The sequence below is a fragment of the Desmodus rotundus genome, chromosome 7 (assembly GCF_022682495.2).
Source record: "Desmodus rotundus isolate HL8 chromosome 7, HLdesRot8A.1, whole genome shotgun sequence".
Classification (NCBI taxonomy): Eukaryota; Metazoa; Chordata; class Mammalia; order Chiroptera; family Phyllostomidae; genus Desmodus; species Desmodus rotundus.
In genome coordinates this window covers 6,211,697-6,231,142 of record NC_071393.1, presented here as the reverse complement: position 1 = coordinate 6,231,142, position 19,446 = coordinate 6,211,697, and the positions used below count along the sequence as shown (strand labels likewise).

The window sequence follows — 19,446 nt, the reverse complement described above, 5'->3', positions numbered from 1 at the left end:
TGACGCGACCTCTCTGCATTTTCTAAAGATCACTCGCTTAAGGACCTGGTGAAGAGCAACTACTTTGTATAGGAGTAATTCAGAGCAGGCCTTAAATAGCGAAGAAAGGGAAAATATGACCAGAAGTGCTGAGGAGAAGGATGGAGAATTCTCCCCTCCAAGGCGGACTTTGTTCAGGGCTTCTGACCGTTCAGCCTTGCACTTGCTCAGAACACAGACCTTGGCTTGCGGACTAGGTTCCAAAAGGCAAACCCCGATAGCTTGTTTGTGGCTCTTATGTGGGGAGAGGGCTGAAAGGCCCTGATGACAAGGGAGCCTAGGGCCACTGAGGGGCTTTTCAAGAAAGCCACAGGTGACTTCAAAGAGGCCCCTTCACACCAGGCCCGAGAGCATTTAGGGGTTATAGAAAGGGCACAAATGGAAGGCTGGGAGCCATGTCCCTCCCATTCCTTTCATGCGCAGCCTCAAGCAGAGGTGGCAGCCTTATGGCCAAGTTCAAGTGCTCTGAATACACCGCCAGAGGTGGGGCTGGGGGCACTGCGTGGGATCCCCTCCCCTGCCCCCTTTGCTCTGTTTCCTACTTCCTAGGGTGGAGAAGTGGCCAGAGAGGCGATGGACGTGCTCCAAATCCCAAGTGCTTTATTGCTGCAGTTATAAGGAATGCTCAAAGGCTCAGCAGTCCCCTAAAGGGAAAGGGCGATTATGGCCTTTAAAAGAGAGGAAGGCAGGAGGCACAAGGGGGCCCATTAGAGGTCAGAGGGCCACCTGAGTGTGGCCTGTATTTCAGGCCGGGTGGTCAGGGGCATGAGGCCCCAGTGAGCACGAGGCTCCCTGGGGAACCGATCTCAGGGGCTTCCTCAGAATGAACTCCCTCAAAGCTGGAAGTGAGAGCTATGGGGAATTCTCCCCCACCCTCTTCCCCTGGTCGCCACTGGGCACGACGTCCCAGGGGATGGTCTGTCCCCACATCCCCATTGAAGCCCACTGGGTCTGCCCCAGGTCGTCTGCCTGGGGAGTCTCAGAGCCCCGTGACCATTAGCACCTACCTGCCCTGGTGACCTGCTGCCCTCCCTGCCCTGATCTACTCCTGCCCACCTGGGCCGAATCTGTGCTTCCTGGGAGAAAAGGTCCCCAGGTAGATGATTGGTGCCGGATTCTTTCCGATCATCCCCTGCTCCAAAGGAGTCCCAGCCACCAAAGTGGTCAGGTGGGCTCTCACTGCAGCCACCCATGTCCAGCCCCATCCGGTGTGCTGGGCCGGCCCTTGCACTGGTGACTGTTAGGGACTAAGGAAGAATCAGAACGGGCAACCTAGGACTCCAGCGCCATCCTTACCCGGGGCAAGGCACCTTCTCCCTGGACAGCTAGAAAGACAAGGTGGAGGCATACCGCAAAGGCCCCGCTCCAGGAGACAGCATGACCTCACCATGGGGCTGTCAGGGAGCTGGCCCTCCGCCGTCTCCTCCAGGAATATGACAGCTGGCCCTCGCCTCAGCATTTCCACCTCGGCAGCGGGGCTGGAAACAGAGGAAAGAAGGGAAAAGGCCCGCAGTGGGCAGGAGGGTGGGAGAAGCTGTTGTCCTGGCCCTCACGGCAAGCCGGTTTTTCTGCTGGCAGGAGGTTTCAAAGGGCCAGAGGAGGCTGACCAGGAACATTCTTGGCAACCGGGAAGATCCCATTCTGAGCCTCCGGGGAAAGTTCCCGCACGGGAAACATCTTGTTCTGCACTTCTGGTGCCCTGGACAGAGAGCACTCATGTGAAACCCAGCCTTTTCCAGGCCCGAGATCTCAGCCACTAAAGACTTATGCAACACCTACCCCTTAACTACCCTCCCTGAATCCTGGCAATCGGCCCAGGGAGATGAATTAAAATCACTGGCAGGAGAAGAAACTTTAAAAAAAAAAAAAAAAACACCCACCCCTGAACTGACAACCATTAGAATACAAAACAATACCAGAAACTCTGCCTCAAAGTATGAGAGAAGTTCCCCATCCAGAGGACAGGCAGACAAACCAGGATGACCTGTTTGCACAGATGGTAACGCTGATGTAACAGGGCCCAGACGCTCCCTGGAAAACAGCTGGCTGCTTTGCATGCAGCCTCTGAAACGGCCCTGCGGGGAATCCAAGGGTTCCGTTCGCTGGAGCACAGCGTGCAGCAGCGTCCTGGTGGTGCTGGGTAAATAGAAACAGTTTCCATATGCCGGCCATAAAACTGCACCAGGGAGGACAGGGAAAGAACAGGCAGAGGGGGGGCCTCGGTGACCCACCTCCCACCCAGCGAGGGCAGAGTCTGCTGGGCTGGGTAAGCCACCAGGGCCTTCATTTGGGGCCTGGGGCAGGAGGCTGCTTTGGATAAAAGGCCTGTGAGCTCCCTCCTCATGGGTGGCAGCTCTGATCAGAAAGAAGGCAAGGCCATGATTGCCCTGGGCAGGTTTATATTGAGCCTTTCATTCTCTCTCTTATGTATACACAACCTCACACATTCTAAACACACGCACACGTACACACACACACACCACACTGCACATTCTCTTCAAGACAAAAGGTAGCCCGTGCACCCAAGTTCACTCCCAGCTGTACCCCTCCCCTTCCCCAGTCCACAATCTAATCCCCAGAGCCTCAGTTTCTTCATCCATTAACTGGGACCGGTGCCAACTGTGCTCTGGGCACGGCAGAAACAAACGCCAATACCCACACACAGCACTCGGAGCCCTCCGGAAACCGGTGCCCGCCAGAATGACAACGAGCAATCGCCCAACCATTCGCCAGTTGTCGCTGAGAGCCCCACTCCATGGGAGGAAGCTTGAAGAGGAGAGGAAAACAAAGCAGAGTGACACTTATGAGTTTTCCAGGCACGACATCGCCACACTGCTTCTGTGCCGGCTGGCTCTGCAAAGGCCCCCAGATGAAAATCGGGCAAGAGACACTTTGCTGAAAGAAAGCAGAGGGCACATTCCCTTCCGCTCAGGCCTTCTCTTGCTGATGACTGGTTGTATGATGGTGTGGGAGGTAGACCCACTCCATACACATTAGCAAAGGCTGTAAACCCGGGCAGAGCCCCGGGCCAATATACTGACCTCCAGAAAGGGGAGAACTGGCACAGGGCCCTCCCAGTTGAATCGCTGGACTCAAGCCCAAAACCCATCTTGCCAAACTCAGGCCCAAAACCCGTCTTGCCAAAATCTTAAGCCAGAGGCGGAAAGGAAAACTGAAAAGGTCACCCAGGCCAGTCCCATGAGTCAAGCACTGTTCTAGAAGGAGGAGGTTTGGTCTGAAGCTGACCAGGATAATGCCTGGCGCCACCTCCAACTTTGTTTCCAGCTGGCAGACAGGGTTCTACGTGGCCAAATCCAGAGGGATTTCCTGTAGATACATAAGGCTGGCCGTGGAAGAGCCTTGAACTGGCCAGAAAGTCGAGAACAGTAACTAAAGGGAAGGCAGGAGGGGCTGGGAAAATGAGCTCCCCTTAGTGACCCAGGGTAGTGATTACTGCCCAGGTGCCCACTCCCACAGCAGTCACAGGGGAACCTCCCACCCTGAGGTTGCAAACTTGACCTGGGGAGCAGCTCTTGAGTCTTAAGAAAAAATGAAGTAATTTGAGAGAGAAAAAGGGGAAGGTGAAGTTTACAAAGACTGACTTTCCAGATGCAGATAAGCATGACTTAATTGGAGGAGACATTTATTCACCACCCACTGTATACCAGGCATTGTGCTGTGTGTCGATTTTTGAAAAAGTAAAACCACAAGTTTTGTCCTCACGAGGTCCACTACCAGCAGGCGAAAGAAGAAATGTGATTCTGGTGCATTAAAGTCATTTGGTGGTTACAAGAGCCTAGAAAAGGCTGTGGCAACAGCTACCCCCAAGGGGGCTGGTAGGCAGAGGCAGGGAGGGATTCGGGGGTAATGTCTGTGCAGGCTTTTGAAAGATGAAGAGGTGTCAGAGGGGGGATGAGGTGGGGCCTTGAACTCGCTAGAAACTGGGGATACCTTTCAGAGATGGGGGAGATCATGCATGCACAGAGAGGCGAGCAGCAGGGCCTGTCTGGGAACCCAGAAGGCTCAGGAATCCTGAAGTTCAAAGAGCCAGAGACAAGGCTGATGTTCTGGGAATGGTAGCAAGAACTATAGCTCACACTCAGCACTTAATGCGCACCAAACAGAGTTGTAGGGGTCAAAAAACCCCATGAACCAAAGACTCTCATCATCTCCAGTTTGCAGAGCGGGGACCTAAGGCCCAGAGGCTAAGAGATTTGCTCAAGGTCACATAGCAAGGAAGTGGCCAAGCTGGGGTCCAAGCCCAGGTAGTCTGAGCACTCACCCCTTCCCCCCACCTGCAGGGACAGGGGTGTAAGCCTGTTAAGGGGTGTAAGCCTATTAAGCCCATTGGACTTGAACCAATGGGTTCTAACAGCAGGGCACTTGGACCACATGCACCAATGGGAAACACACAGCCAGGGTGGCCAGTCTTGGTTAACGTCATAACCCCATCCACAAACATCCTGCCGGGGCAAAATCTAAGTTCCTCTTCCCGGGGGAGCCATGGTGAGCTCCCACTTAAAGGGCACTTAATCTGAGGAGCCACTGAGGTAATTTCTAGCATCTATCCCTCCTCACCACCCTTTGCATAAAAATCCGTATCTTGGCACACCCTCCACCACACCTTTGGCCTAGGCAGAGAGGGAACAAGTGGTTTGCAGGCGCCCGCAGGTAATTTCGTGGTGAGGCAGGACCTGATTTCTACCTTCTCTAGTCTGTGAATTTCAAGGTTTAACTTGCGATTGTACTTCGGGCTCCTGTGCCACTGGGCTTATTATGAAACAAAAGGCTTTCACTCCCCCCAGTCACTCATCATGCAGTATTTATTGAGCGCCTACCATGTGCAAAGTGCTTCAGATGCTTTGAAAAAAAACACTTGTAAAGACTCCACACATCTCAAAGGCCCCACGCTTCACACACACACACACACACACACACACATACACACATACTCAGGGGCATGCAAACTCCACTCTGTTTACCCAGTGAAGAGTGCAGCACCTGCGCGAACATCTGTCGTATTCACTGGGAAGCATCAGAAATGCTAATTGTGGAACACACGAGGTGGGGCTGGGAGTGGCAGAGGAGCCAGCGGCAACGAAAGGCAGTTTTCTCTGCGCAGGGGCACTCCCTGGGCCCTGCGCGGGGTCAGCGGACCCGTAGCGCCGGAGGAACAGGGCTGGCTGGGAGCCACGCTCTCCGTGCAGCTGCTGCTGCATCTGCTGATGCTGTCCACTCAGCACGGGGCAGAGGTCCGCTCTAGCCCTACCTGGGAGCAGCTGCGGGGCTGGCAGATCCCTATGAACACTGGCCATGCCCCAGCATCTGGATCTTCTGCCACAGCTAGCGGCTCTGCTCAGAAGAGCAGCGACAAGGAGGCACAGGCCCTTGGAGATGTGACAGTTGGGAGGAAGTCTACATCCTATAGAGAGCTCAGTGGCGGAGGCGTGCCACTTCTCCAGGGACCTGGGCTTGCCTGGCTGCTGCTCCCAGAGGAGCTGACAGGGGCCTGACAGTCTGCATGGTGAGTGGCCAGGCGCTGGGCTTGGCTTCCTCTTCCTTGTCCTCAGTTACCCTTTCCATCGAGTGGGGAAGGCAGCCCAAAAGAGGCAGCACAAATAAAGAAAAAGACGAGAGAAACCAAGAAGCCACCCTAAAGAGTGGGCAGAAGATGGAGCTGCTGCAGTTGAATTATCTCTGCAGAGCACCCGGACGGTGGTCAAGGAAGTGAACGTATTGCTGTTCCCCAGTTTGTCACAATCAGATCCTTAAGAAAATGCAAAACACCAGCTAACATTCCTTAAGGAGAAGCCAGAGAATTTAATAAAGGGAAGAGGGAGCTCAAGTTCTCAATTCAGAGAGTCCTCAGATAACCTACTCAGGTGCTCAAGAACGACCTCACTGCCAGGGTGAGAACGAACTCTGACACGTTACTAGTAGAATTTCCACTTATTGAGTCAGTGCTATGAAATGTTCTACGCAATTCCCCATTTAGCCATTTAAAAAAACTTTAATTTACTGATTTTAGAGAGAGAGGGAGGCAAGGGGTGAGAGAAAGGGAAAGGGGGAGAGGGAGAGGAAGAAAGGGAGAGGGGGAGAGGGAAGGAGAGAGAGAGAGAGAGAAAGAAGGAAAGAGAGAAACAATGATTTGCTGCTCCGCTTATTTGTGCACTGACCCACTGAGCCACCTGGCCAGGGCTCCCATGTAATCTTCATGTCAGCCCTGATTAGGAAATTCTCAGCCCCGTTTCACAGATGAAGACACTAAAACTCCGGAAGAAACTGAAGCTCAGCTCCTCATTCGTGGCTGCGCAGCTACCAAGGGGTGATGCTGGAAATTAAACCCCAGCCTTTGCAACAGACAAAGAGACTGAAGAATTGTTGGAACGCTGTAGAGTACCACCAGACAGACTCACTCTCCAAATACACACACACACACACACACTTCTAACAATCTGAGACTTCCCCCAGGCCACCCCACTCCAGATCCGTGAGCCGGGCACACCCTGGGACAGCGTCTGATCCAAACGGAAACAGCACAAAACAACACACCACGAAACCAAACGAGCCAACGTGCCTGAAGGCCGAGGGCGCTTTGGTTCTCTTAGAATCTGAGCCCTGCCGAAGTGACAAGTCTGGCTGCAGGGTGCACAGTAAAAGCTGTGATTCCAGACAACACGGCGGTCCAGCCAAGTGTGAACAGCCGAGCCCGCAAGAAGAGGGGACCCTTGAGAGTCACAGAGAGAAGGCATCACGCTTGTCGACGACCACCCACAAGTGAGAGCCAACGCATCCGGCAGCTTGGAGCGGCTCCAAGCCATTAGCCAGCACAGAGCACAGTCGCTCTGCCCGAGCTGATTTTCAGCAAAAGCTAAAAGAAAAAAATTAAAACCCAACTTAACAAAAAGGGAGATTAGCAAGATAGGAAGGCAGCCCACAATGGCAGGTGGTGGTGGTGTGAGCTCAGATGTGAGGAAGGTGGGAACCAGCCCCCCGGGGCTGAGACAGCAGTTGTGGGGGCTCCTGGAGAACCACAAAGCCCTAAACGCAGAGACCAGAAAGCAGGCTGCTCCTAGAGGAGGCAGGGACAGGCCCCGCCCAGGCGACTTCTGACCTGATCACCTGCGAATGAGTCTCCTTGTCATCCCAGATGGTTCCAGGGCAGGTTTGCTATGCCTGACAGAGTCACTTGGGACCCTGGGTGTTTTTAAAAACTGGTGACTCAGTCCCAGCTATGTTATTTGATGTCTATTTATTAGTGCTCAGGGTATGTGTAGAAAAGGGGTCTCTGCCTTTGCGAAATCCATACTACCAGAAAGGGGCACAGTTATATAAAATATCAGGAGCCAAAACAGTAGCACCGACTCAGGCATTACATCGGTTTGGGCACTACATCTTCCTTTCCCGTCCAACCCGGCCACCTCCATGCGAATCACAGAGACGGGCCCTGGCCGGGTGGCTCAGCTGTTCAGAGCACCGTCCTGGTAAGTGAAGCTTCCAGATTTGACCCCAGGTCAGGGCAAGAATCAACCAATGAATGCATAAGTGAAATAACAAATCGATGTTTCTCTCTCTCCCCCTTTCCCCGCCCCCTCTCTCTTTCTCTCTCTCAAATCAATCAATACAATTTTTAAAATCCACAAACATTAAACGTTGATAGAAGGGAACATGGTTTATAAAACCCACCTCAACACGGGATGAGCCAAGGGCTATTAATCGTACAATAAAAAGACGCTTTGCCAAACTCAGTTCTCCTGCCCGTACTTTAAATTTTCGACTTAACCAAAAGTCCATTTTTCTCACAACCTTTGGGAATCCATCATGGCACAAAGCAAACGCCGACTCTGTACAGAAGACAGTCATCAAATCTACCACACGCGGGTGCTGGGGGGCGAGCGGGCTCTGCCCACGGAGAGCAAAGACTGAGGCGCAAACAGTGTACTTAGAGGACAGGGTGTGGCAATTCAGCCACCACCCTGACGGTTGGGAGGGTTGGGCAGGCTCGGGGAAAGGAGGGCAGAGGTCTTCAGCTGAAGTGGGGACAGATCAGAAGCAAGAGACAAGCAGCCCCCAGGAAGTGTGGTCGCGAAAATGGTTTTACTAAGAAAATAAACAACATTTTAAGATTATTGGATACATGAGACTGCAGGAGCAGCCCCGTGTTTTAAGATGTTTGATTACTGGTTCTGATTTCTGGGGTACAGTAAAAGAACAGAGGGCAGTCTGCCAGGATTGTGACTGGGGCGAAATGTCTCACAGCCGGGAAAGTCTGTGGCCACTGCCAGGCGTCTGGGGCCAGGCAGGGGACGCGGGTCAGGGCACCTGGTCTTCAAGGGCTTTGTCACTCGATCCAAGGGCTTGGCCTGACTCTCCCCAAGTGGGCAGGTCTAAGTGTATGGTTTCCCTATCTATTATGCGGAGGTTAACGAAACTTTCAAGACCACTAGAGCCTGGGCGGAGAAGCGTTCCCTGTGCGCGAGGCCTGAGAACAGAGGTGGCAGCGCTCCGTGATTACGGGGCGCCACACGCCTCTCCAGGTGCCCCACACACCTGCCCAGGTGCCCACCTGGTATGCAGCAGACCACCAACACTGGCTGAATGAAGCGGCCCCACGGCCCCACTGTCCACCTGTGCCGTTCATCCCTTTCCCACACCTCCAATTGCACATCTGAGAAATGGGGATAAACCCCATTACTTCACAAGACTATGAGGATGAGCCATCTCCGTGAGCGTGACAGCCCGCACCCTTTCCGACGGCAGGTGGTCGTTTGCACCTCCAGTAAGAGAGCAACGAGTCTGGCTCTGAGGAAAACTAGTAATACTTCAAGGTGGCAGACAGGCCACTCTGATTTGCAGCTACTGGGTTCATTGCCGGGCCAGGGAACAGGGGTGGAACCCAAAGAGCTCTCCTGGGAGACATTTGTGAGCGCTCCAGATACAGGCCGGAGCCACAAACCTTCACCTAGGAGATTCCCCGAACACAGCTGTCTTCCACGGAAAAACAAAACCCCTAAAACATGCCTTGAAAAACAAACACACACACTGCTGCAATACTGTGCTATTCCTTGCTTCTCTAACTAAAATACACTGAGAAAAAGAGCCAATCTTTTAAAAATTTGTAATCCAAATACCCTATTTTGAAGTAGTTTGCTCAAACAGAAAACTAAGGCTGTGCTGGTATGTTCTATATCAGAGATCATGAAGCGGCAGCCCCTTCACCAGATCTGACTCATTGACTGTGTTTAACAAATATGAACTAGTTGCCAATATCTAAAAATCGGAAAACTTCTGATTAAAAGTGTACAATTTGACATCTCTTGAAACACTGGAAAATGTGGTAACAATCAGCCTGTGATCCCACGTGGTCATGAACGGCCAGAGTGAGGTAGCAGCTGCCCCTGTAGAGGGTGCACACCACGTGTCCCAGGCCCAGTGGGCCTGGGACAGCCCCGCTCTCAGGTCCTTGCTCCAAAGGTCACTTCGGCGGAACCAGACCCTCACAAGTGGTCTGAACAGAGGAGATGTACACATTTTTACAACTTGGTAAGTACAGTGAACCAACAACAAAGAAGGCAAAGGGAGTCCTCAGTGCAAAAGACAACCTAAGCACCAATGACCTAAGTTGGTTATCCAGTCCCAGAACATTCTCCAGGCAAGTCCCAATGTGGGGCCACCTGCCTCTGGGAACCTGTGACCTTGGAAGGTGTCCTCTCCAGCAACCTCAGCTGGCCTCATGAGTCTCATGCCCCAGTCCAAGGCTGGTCCTCCTTTGTCCTTCCTTTGCCATTCCCAAATCTTGACTCCTGTGGGTTCCCATTTTCAGCTCAAACTGTCTTGTTCCAACCTCCAGGATGTAAAATTTAGCCAAATGCCTATGCACCAAAGAGCTGGGGAAGGGCGCACATTGAGGAGAAAGCTGTCGATTTCACAGTGGGGTGAAACTGGGTCCATCCTTTCCGGTGTTTTTGTTGTTGCTTTGTTTTCTTTCACTTGCTCATGTCTTCCAGTTTCTATACAATGAAACCCCAATGGTTTTGCTAGTTTTACAATATGAAAGGGAGGTCTCCATACAGAACTCCAATTTAGAACAAATGCCTTATAGAAAATAAAAGTTCAACTTAAAAAAAAAATGAAGATAAAGATGGACACCAGCTTCCTTTTCGACACCTTTGCTTTTTTGGAAAAGCAAAGTCACCTTAAAATCCTGCTTGCGCCACTGAGCTTTCCTTCCTAGTGTGCAGCACGCTAGGTTAAGTGGTTAAGAGCCTGAGCATTGAAGCCAGAAGACACCGAGTCGATGCGGCTGCAGGCACTTCCTGGCTGCATGAGCGTGGGTAAGCTCCAACCTCAGAGCCTCAGTTTCCTCTTAATCTGGTGAGGATAACGAAAACACCGAGTGCGCAGATCTGCAGAGAGGACCCAGTGAGGGAGCCGGCACAGGAACAGTGGACACTTGGACGCTGCCCAGCACACGGTGAGAGCTCGATACCCGTGAGCCATTATTTTTCTTGTGTTTGACCTTCCTCAGCTCAGACAGGAGGGAGAGAGTCGGCAAATGTCCAAAGCAGGGAATTCACCTGGCAAAGGGTTGAGAACAGGGAGCTGCCCTGTGGGATGGGGCAACTTGGTGTTCCCTCTGAAGAGCAAGGGCTTCCTTCCTGGGCCACTGAGCTCTAATCTGAAGCAGCCCCGGGGAGGGCACTGCGACCAGAAGCCACCAGAGGCACACTGCTGGTGCCATCAGAACCTTCCCACGCTCCCTCCCCAGCTTGGAGCATGAGAAGTTGAGTGTTCTGGCTCATGAAGCTCTCTCGCAGCAAATGTGAGCTTAGACCCCCCTAAGGCGATGGGGAAAGAGCAGTGCAGCGGGCGCTCCCGCCAGCACCCAGCTGTCACTGCTGCCATTCAGACATGGCAGCTATCTGCATGTGGAGGGCAGAGATGGCATTTCATGGCAGGGGGGCCCGAGGCAACAGACAGGATCCCCCACGAAGACACAGAGGGCTGAGGAAGTGAAGGGCTTCAAGTCCCAGTTATGAGGCTGGAACCCAGCATGCCAGGTGCTTGCTCATTTTAATTGGTGCCTCCACCAGCCTGGTGACACCCGGCATTCTGCCTTGGCAAGGCCCTAAGAAAGCCAGGGGAATGACTCCGGCGGAGCCAAATGCCCACGCTCCCTGGGAGGCTGTGAAAGTCTAATTGCTGTTTGGTCTCCAGCTGCCATGCTGTCTCTGCTCCCCGGCTTGGCAGGGGCCACCTGCTGGGCCAGGAGTGAGGCAAACAGGGTTCGGATCTTGGCCTGGGTTCAGGACCCCTGCTCGTGTGCCATGATATTGCAAACGAGCCCAGTCTCTGGCCACGATAAACGCTTATGGCTGGTCAGGTACTCACATGGGCATCACCCACATGGGCTCACTAAATTCTCCCAATAGCCCTCCTGGGAGATGCTCTCTGACCCGAGGATACAGACAAGGAGGCTGAGGCTTAGAGAAATTAAGTCTATACTTAGCTAGGATGGAAGGCCTGGCACTTGACTCCAAAGCCCACAGCCTGACCACTCCACTGCACAGGATATCACAAATCACAAAAGCTATTCAAGTCTCTCTGGCTAAACTCTCAGGCAAGTACACTAGGGACACTGGGTCAGGGAAAGCACCACAGGCCCAGATTTATGCAATGGAGCCCACCTAGGGGTTGGGCATCCTGGGATGTATGCCCCACTGTTCTTTCCAGCCCATCTTGGCTACATGTGCCCTAAGGCCAAGAGCACTGGCCCACGTCAACTGAGCCTGGTGCCAATGGGCTCTGGCTGCATGAACGCTCTGGAAAGGGAGCCAGAGCACCACATGTTGACCCCCTGCAAAGGGGCAGTGACCTTCCACATTGGGTTCCAGGGAACTGCCAATGGCATAGTAGACACTGGGATGAAGGAGGGAGAGGTCCTCTTCTGCTCCATCACCTTAAGCCTTATCCGGGTGTGTCCTGTCACCTGCCAACCATGAACTACCAGCACCAGCATAGCCCATGAGACTAAGTGCCCTGCTCAAGCCTCTGCCACCTCCCTGGCCCCCAACCCCTTTTTCACCCAGAGAGGACATAACACACAGGCCCATCTTAGGCAGCTGTTGAGTTGAAAGGCAATGAGAAGGCAAAAGCTAAGTGTGACCCAAATTCCCTTGAAAACACCCTTGTATTGCCACGACATTCGGACTGTGTCTAGTGGTGGTCTAGACCACAGCCTGATGTCCAGTGCTCGGGCCATCTCTAAGCTGCACTGTCAAAAGGCCAGCCCTGCTGAACTGTGTTCAAGGTCATTCCTAATTGTAGGCTTTAAATACCTCTACTCATACCTGCCTCCTTTATCAACCTGACATTTTCTGCCTATGAGTCACTCATTAGCATTTTGGCAGCCACCCTTATAGCCCAGAGATGCCTGAGTCTTGGAAAAAATCCATCCTTGCCCACAGAAGGAAAAAAATCCCAAACCCTCCAGTTCCATACAGGGCCAATGCCCCATCATAGGTCATCTCTAGATAGAATCAAGGGTCATGGGCAGCATAGCCAGATTCCTGGGTACCTGCTTCTGAGCAAAGGGCAGGAGAGTTAGGGACTGAATCACGTCTTCCTACAATTCCTTTGTTGAAGCCTTAACCCCCAGGACCTCAGAATATGGCTGTATTTGGAGAGAAGGCCTTTACAGAGGGAACCAAGGTGAAATGAGGGTCACATAGGTGGGCCCTGATCCAATCTGACTGGTGTCCCTATAAAAAAAGATTAAGACACAAGCACACAGACCAAGGGATGAACAGGTGAGGAAATAGTGAGAAGGTGTCCACCTGCAAGTCCAGAAGAGAGGCCTCAGCAGAAACCATACCTGCTGACCCCTGATCTTAGACTTCCAGCCTCCAGAACTGGGAGATAATAACTTCCTGTTGTTCAAACCCCGAGTCTGTGCTGTTTGGTCATGGCAGCCCAAGCTAAGACAAGGAACATGGCGGTACAAAGCCAGAGGAAGAGGCACTGGCGACAGCCACTGGGTCAAGGCGGAGGTCAGGATGGGTCAAGGCTTATGCCCTTAGAAAGCTTGCTTATTTGCCAGTGCCTCATGCCCAGCAAGGGCCAACTCTGCCGCGGAAGACTTCTGCCTGCATTCTGCCAGCTCCGTACTACCTCAAGAGTTACACCAGCCACAGAGGGCAGCTTCTAGGACAATCAGCTCTGTTGGGAGACATGAGACTCAAACCACTGGTTTGGAGATGAGGTAGGGGGGATGCTGCCCACTTCTGACTAGGACCCTCAGACAACAGCCACTCCCACCAGCTATAAGGCTCCAGAAACCCAACTAGGCTTATTTTAACCACGACCTGTTCAATGTATCATCGAGCTGGGTGATAACCAAGATGGATGGAACTCAGGCCTGGTAGGTGATCAGGTGGCTAAATAAGGAATTACCACAAAGTAAGCGACTTGTAATAATGGAAGTCTAATCAAGATACCAAAGCAGAAAAGGGCAGTCATTAGCCCTGTCAGCAGGGGAAAGGGTCAGAGAGATGGGGTCACCAGCAGGACTTCCAAGACAGAAACAAAGCTCATGAGCAAACAAGAGGCTGGGACAGGCGTCCCACACTGAGTTACCAGCCAGGCGGAGAGGGTTAAGAAAGCACGGGGGACTCACAGAACTAGAAACAGCGTGACACTGTGGGATAAGGCAGGAAATGGGACAGGTCAGGTTAGAAGGGCTGGAACACACAAGGCCTCATAAGGAGCTAAGGAGCTCAGTCTTCATCCAGTACGGGGGGGCAGGAGGCTCCTGGGGAGCTTGGAGTTGGGGAAATCACCAGGCTGGATTTGTGTTGGAGACAGAATGCTCAGATGACAAGGAAGGGGGATGTTGGGTAGAAGGTCAATGCCAAAATCTGAGCATGAAACAACAAAGGCCTGTACTAAGGGACAGCAGGCCTCCTCTGAATCTCTCCCTTCCTCCGACAGGCCCTGCCGTGTTCCCAGCCAGGCCGGGTACATTACGCCCACTCCTTCTTAGAGGTTTTAGCAAATGTCCCAGTAAGAGGGAGAGCGGAAACTGAGGTACTAACGCACTGTGGGGAGTTATATTTTGTTTTTCTTTTTTAAAGATTTTATTTATTTATTTTTCGAGAGAGGAGATGGGAGGGAGAGAGGGAGAGAAATATCAATATGTGAGAGAAACTGCGATTGGTTGCCTCTCGCACACCCCTAACCGGGGACTGGTCCGCAACCCAGGCATGTGCCCTGACCGGGAATCAAACAGGCAACATTTCGCTTTGTGGGACGAAGCTCAACCGAGACACACTAGTCAGGGCTATTTGGTTTTTTTCAAGAAACAAACCCAAATCAGCCACCGACTTTGCCAAGATAAGGAGAGTCCCACTAGCGGCCTATCCGAGGTTGGCTTTATTGTCTTTTTTAATATTTCCTACTCATCGAGGTCCGTTCAAAACCCGATCTTGACACACAATCAGGCTGCTCTGCCCACTTTGATCCCACAGGAGAGCTGGACACCCTGCCATCAGCGCTGACACTTTGGGAGGACTTAAAAGTGGCACGCAGAAAAAGAAAAATGTAGCACATACCACAATGGGCAGGATTTCCATTTAGAATCTTGAGCCTCTTTCCAGAACGATCCACACCCTTAGCACGTCAACCACCCTTCCTTGCAGTCCATTCCCTTGATGGCCATCGACGGAAAACCCCCCTCACTAGGGGCGGTCCTACTCTGAAGCTGAGACTGTGTCACTTTCATTACACCCCCTTCCCCAAGTCCCTGACACCGTGGTGTGAGAGGGAAGATCAGAGAAAGCTTGCTGCTTCCTAGCTGTGTGACCTTAGGCAAGTTACTTAACCTCTCTGAGGCTAAGATAAATGCAGACAACAATAACTATCTTGAGATTATATGATGAGAAAATATATGTAAATATTAAAAGCCAGTGCTCACATTTATTAAAGGCATATGAAGAAAAAAAGAGGAGGAAAAGAAGCAGGAGGAGCAGGAGAAGATAAAAGAGGAGAAGAGTAGGGGAGGGAACTTTGGAGTCAGACAGTCCTGGGTTCAAATCTCTGCTCTACCATCTGCTGGCTGTGTGACATCAGGCAAGTTACTTACCCTCTCTGACTCATTGCTTCCTCCTCTGTAAAGCAGGGATAATACTGCCTACCTTGCAAAAGGACCTTAGTTAAGGTAACAGATGATAAAGAGCCTAACACTACGCTTGCGAGCTCTGGGGCATTTAAGAAGTGTGCCTGAAATCAAGTCACTGCGTGCTCAGCCCTGGTTGGCATTCTAACCTTCCTGGGCCATCTACATCTAGCTCTGCCACCCTAGGTGGCGTGAACAGGCCGAAACAAGGAGGCCCTTGTATAGGGAACCGGGCCTCCCAGGGACTCCCACCCACAGGAACACCACTCTCCTCATCCCTGCCAGGGGGAGCCTGCTGAGCTCCCTGTGACCCCACTATATTCCCTCTGGACAAGGGAGACAGGAGGGCCTGGCTCACCTTTCCCTGTACCCAAGTATCTTCACTTGTGAACTGGAGGAGAGCAATGCACCCCCTCCCCCATCCTGGCTCAGGCACACAGCTGGCGGGTGAAACACCCATTTCTAAGGAACCCCAAAGCGCTAGTCCCTGACGTCTTCGGACCCTCCGTAAAAGGCAAGTTATTTTAAGCCTCTCCTGGACCCAAGGCCTGACCAAATGAAACAAATGGCTTTGGGATAAGCACCAGAAAGGTTTTTAAGGCTTCTCATTCTGCCAGAAACACACTTAAACTTTAAAAAATTTAAAGCTCACCACCTCTCTTGGGTTCGCTTTGTGCTAGGCTATGGTTTAGAGGAAGACAAACCAAAACCCCAAACCCTCCAATCAATGGATCACGACAAGTGTTTGCCCCTTCCACCCCGTACAGGGCAGTGCAGGGACGGAGCCCCGGCGGGGAGAAGCAGCTCTGCCTTCCTGCCAACAGCTTCTGGTTGGAACAGACGGAGGCCCGTGTTGAAGTCTATTTCTTTTTTTAACCTGGAATGGGGCAGGGAAGCTTGCCAAGGAACAGGTGTGACGGAGGCACCCCCCTCCCAGCATCCAGGGGCAAAGTCAGGGTGCCTCAGGTGTAAGAGGGACAGGGCAAGGTGCTGAGGGATGCAAGTGCCCCTGGAAGCATCCCTAAATTGGGGGTGCAGGATTAGGACCCTACAGTTTCCCAGAAGTTTGTGTCAGATCCTGAGGGTCAAACACGGAGTCAGGCATTTGGGTACACGTGTCTCCTCTCAGACCACCAAGGCCACTACTCACCCCCTGAAGTTGCCACCCAACCCTCCCCCCCCACCCCACCATCTTACTTCTGCTAGGCAGCTCCTCTTGGCCCAGGCCATTGGAGGGAGCCAGTGGGCCACTGCCACCCTCGTCCAAGGTCAAGATGAGGGGAACGTCGTCATCTAAATTCACGGCCATGTTCTTCTCTCCTGTGGCCCTCAGGATGTGATGTTCAGGGCTGCAAATAGTCTCTGCTTGAAGCTCCCTTTCAAAGCCACTGGCCCGGAGGTGAGTCTCAGAAACTCCTCCATTTGAGGCATCTTCTAGGGTTTGGAGATAAAAAAAAAAAGAAGACAATTATTAAAATACAACCACTACTAATGAAAATCTGCAGTTAGGTGGTGGTAACGGTTGCTTAATCTTGCGAACACACTAAAAAACACTAAAATGTACCCCTTTAAAATGGTGGAGTATATAATAGTGTGAAAAAATGAGGGAAAAACTCTGCAAGAACCAATACTGAAGTTAATGGTAATTATGTCTGGAGATTGAGATTATGACTAATATGTCCCATCTCCACCCCTCTTTCTTTGTACTTGTTTGTGTGAGAGTTTTATAAAGATTTTAAAGACTTTAAAAAAAATTCAACTATTAAAACAATAGTAGTTAATACTCAATGAGCACCTACTACGTACCAGGGACTCTTCTTGCAATTTTTCAGTAAAGCTGCTTGAAACTTCATAACAGGTAGGATTAGTATAGCCCATTACAGAAGGGGAGACTTTAGGCTCAGAGAGGTTAGGTAACTTGCCCAAGAACCTCTAGCTAAAAAGCCAAGCTTTGAACTGTGCAATCTGACTCCAGCCCTGGGCTCCTGGCCACTACACTACAATTCCCCCAAGTGCAAGGCCCGGGACTGAGGCAGCACTCAGCTCCTACGACCTGTAAAGAGTTAGTGCGACACAGGTCATCGACCCTTGCCCGTAGCATCCTGACTTCCAGTCACCCAGCAGAAGGCCGCATCCTGAGTCCCCGATTTATAACACTCAGCACGAGCCTGCTACAGTTCCTATTTATACACATTCCCATTTCCGCTGGGGAGGACCAAGAGAAAAGCCAACACTCAGCAGCTCTGATGGCAGACCTTTGAACTTGAAAACAGCAGCCGGTTCCTTCCCCAAGCCGAGGCTTTCTGGGCTCAATCAACTTAGCCTCCAAACAGACTCACTGGATGGCAACCCCGCACTTTACTTCTTTCACGAATCATCAGAATAATCCCAAGCGGGTCCCTGGGCATCAATGTCTTCTTAAAACAAGGCAGTTGCAAGTGAGAACCGGTCTGCTTGCTGCTAAGCCTGTAGCGCTCTGCCCAGCAAACTTCCTGCTAGATATTTTTTTTTTTTAAGTTTCCTCCAGATCCAGGGATTTCTTTTGCTTTTAAATCTCAATACCACGGAGACAGAAGAGGAAATCCCAAATGAGACACTACCATTTGGCTGTCTTAAGAATCAGGTTTTATTTATTTTGGGTTTTTTTTTTGGTTGAAATTTTTACCACAGAGATTTCCAAACGTACTCAAAAGTAGAGAGAATATGCAAATGAACTTCCTTGTAACTTTCACTCAGTTTTGACAATTAAAAACATTTTGCCATGCTCTCCTGTACTCGTTGTGAAGGCGGGAGAATCTACTCACCCCCTCAACTCGTCAAGAAGTTTCCTAATTTTATCATAATTATCATAATGGCTAGTGGGTTTTATTTTAACTGTTTAATACATGACTTTCCTGGCATGCATTGTCTTAGCTCAGGGCTCTCAACTGGGGCGATCCTGCCCCCTCCCCAGGGGACACTAGCACTGTGGGGAGACACGTTCGATTGCAACAATTCCCCAGAGGTGGGGGCGGGGGCGGGGGTGCTGGGAGGTAGAGGCCAGGTTTGCTGCTAACATCCCACAAGGCACTGGGGCGACCCAGCACAACAGAGAGATAAGTGGCTCAAACTGTTACTAGTGCTGCTGTTGAGAAATACCCACTTCACAGACGAGGACACTGAGGCTTGGAGGCGTTTGCTTCACCTGCCTCTTGTAAGCACGCCGTTGGGAAGTGGTGGCGCCCAGGTTCCAGCCCAGGCAGTCTGAATTCAGAAATGCCCGGTCCCTGGCCTCCGGCTTAACCCTAACCCTGTACCCCCTCCCAGACCAGTTCTGCAGTCTGAGTTCATTCCAGCCCCTCCTTCTACAGAGGGAACAGCGAGGTCCGGAGCGGGGCGGGATTGCACACAGTGCAGGACTTGGGGGTCCTAGCCCAGCGCTCCTCGCTCTGCAGAGCGCGCAGAAGGGAAGGGTCACCCCTAGGGACAGGTCCCAGGAGAGGGCCAGCAGCCGTCACGCTGTCTGCTCGAGCAGCTTGGCCGGTGCAAGTGGAGTCGCCTGAGGGCTCCAAGGCGAAGAGCAAGTGAGGAAGGAGGGGGGAGGGAAGAGGAGTGCAGTTCCAGCTCCACGTGCGCCCAATCCAGGGCTGGGCCTCCGAGAGGGGGTCGCCCCAGAGAGCCGAGGACGAGGAAAGAGGGTGCAAAGTCCCGGCCTGGACTACAGGGAGAGAGGCGCGCGGTGACTTCCCCGCAGTCCCTTTGGGTCCGCCCTGCCCTCGCTGCCCACACTCCGGTACCCAGCGGTAACCCCTTACTCTTACTCCACTCCCTCTGACCCCTGACCCCTGCCCTTTCCTCAGGCCATCCCTCGCACCCCTCAAATTCTTACACGCGCCCCAGCAACCCGGACCGCGCGCCGGGCTCAGCACTGTGCAGCCCAGCCTGCCGGCGGCGCCGCTGTTGAGACCCCGAGCCTGGAGCTGTTGCAGCCACCACCGCTGCTGCTGCTGCCGCCACTTCAGCCGCTGCCACCACAGCAGCTGCGCCAGCTCTCTCATCCACCGCCTACTGTCCCCTCACCCCTCTGGCACCACCCCATTCCCCCTTAGCTGCGGCCTGTTCGCTACTTAGGCTGACACGGTAAGTTCTGATTGGCCAAGCCTCAAGTCCTTCCACAATTCTCGCCCGCTGCCGGCGCAGGACTCAAGGCCCGCCTCCCAGGGAAGGGGAGGGACTAAGAAGCTCCGCCCTTTACC

General features: G+C 52.4%; 1 protein-coding gene across 10 annotated transcripts in view; it reads right to left on the bottom strand.

Annotated features, from left to right (window-relative positions):
* The window catches only part of TPCN1 (two pore segment channel 1), a 49,470-nt gene extending 30,210 nt beyond the window's left edge, over positions 1–19,260 (bottom strand). For 4 of the 10 annotated variants that reach the window (XR_006656365.2, XM_024566992.3, XM_045200641.3 and 1 more), the window contains exons 1-2: positions 19,080–19,260; positions 16,409–16,642 (exon numbers count right to left, since the gene is read on the bottom strand). Coding sequence is in view for 7 of the 10 variants with exons in the window: in XM_024566992.3 (XP_024422760.3) it covers positions 16,409–16,642; positions 19,080–19,248 (403 nt within the window). In the remaining 3 variants the exon portion in view is untranslated. Of the gene's footprint in view, positions 1–1,335; positions 1,863–16,408; positions 16,646–17,466; positions 18,331–18,353; positions 19,018–19,079 lie in introns of those variants that run through there. The other 6 variants (XM_024566987.3, XM_045200638.3, XM_024566988.4 and 3 more) reach the window with 6 other exon arrangements.
* Between the last annotated feature and the right edge of the window lie 186 nt (positions 19,261–19,446).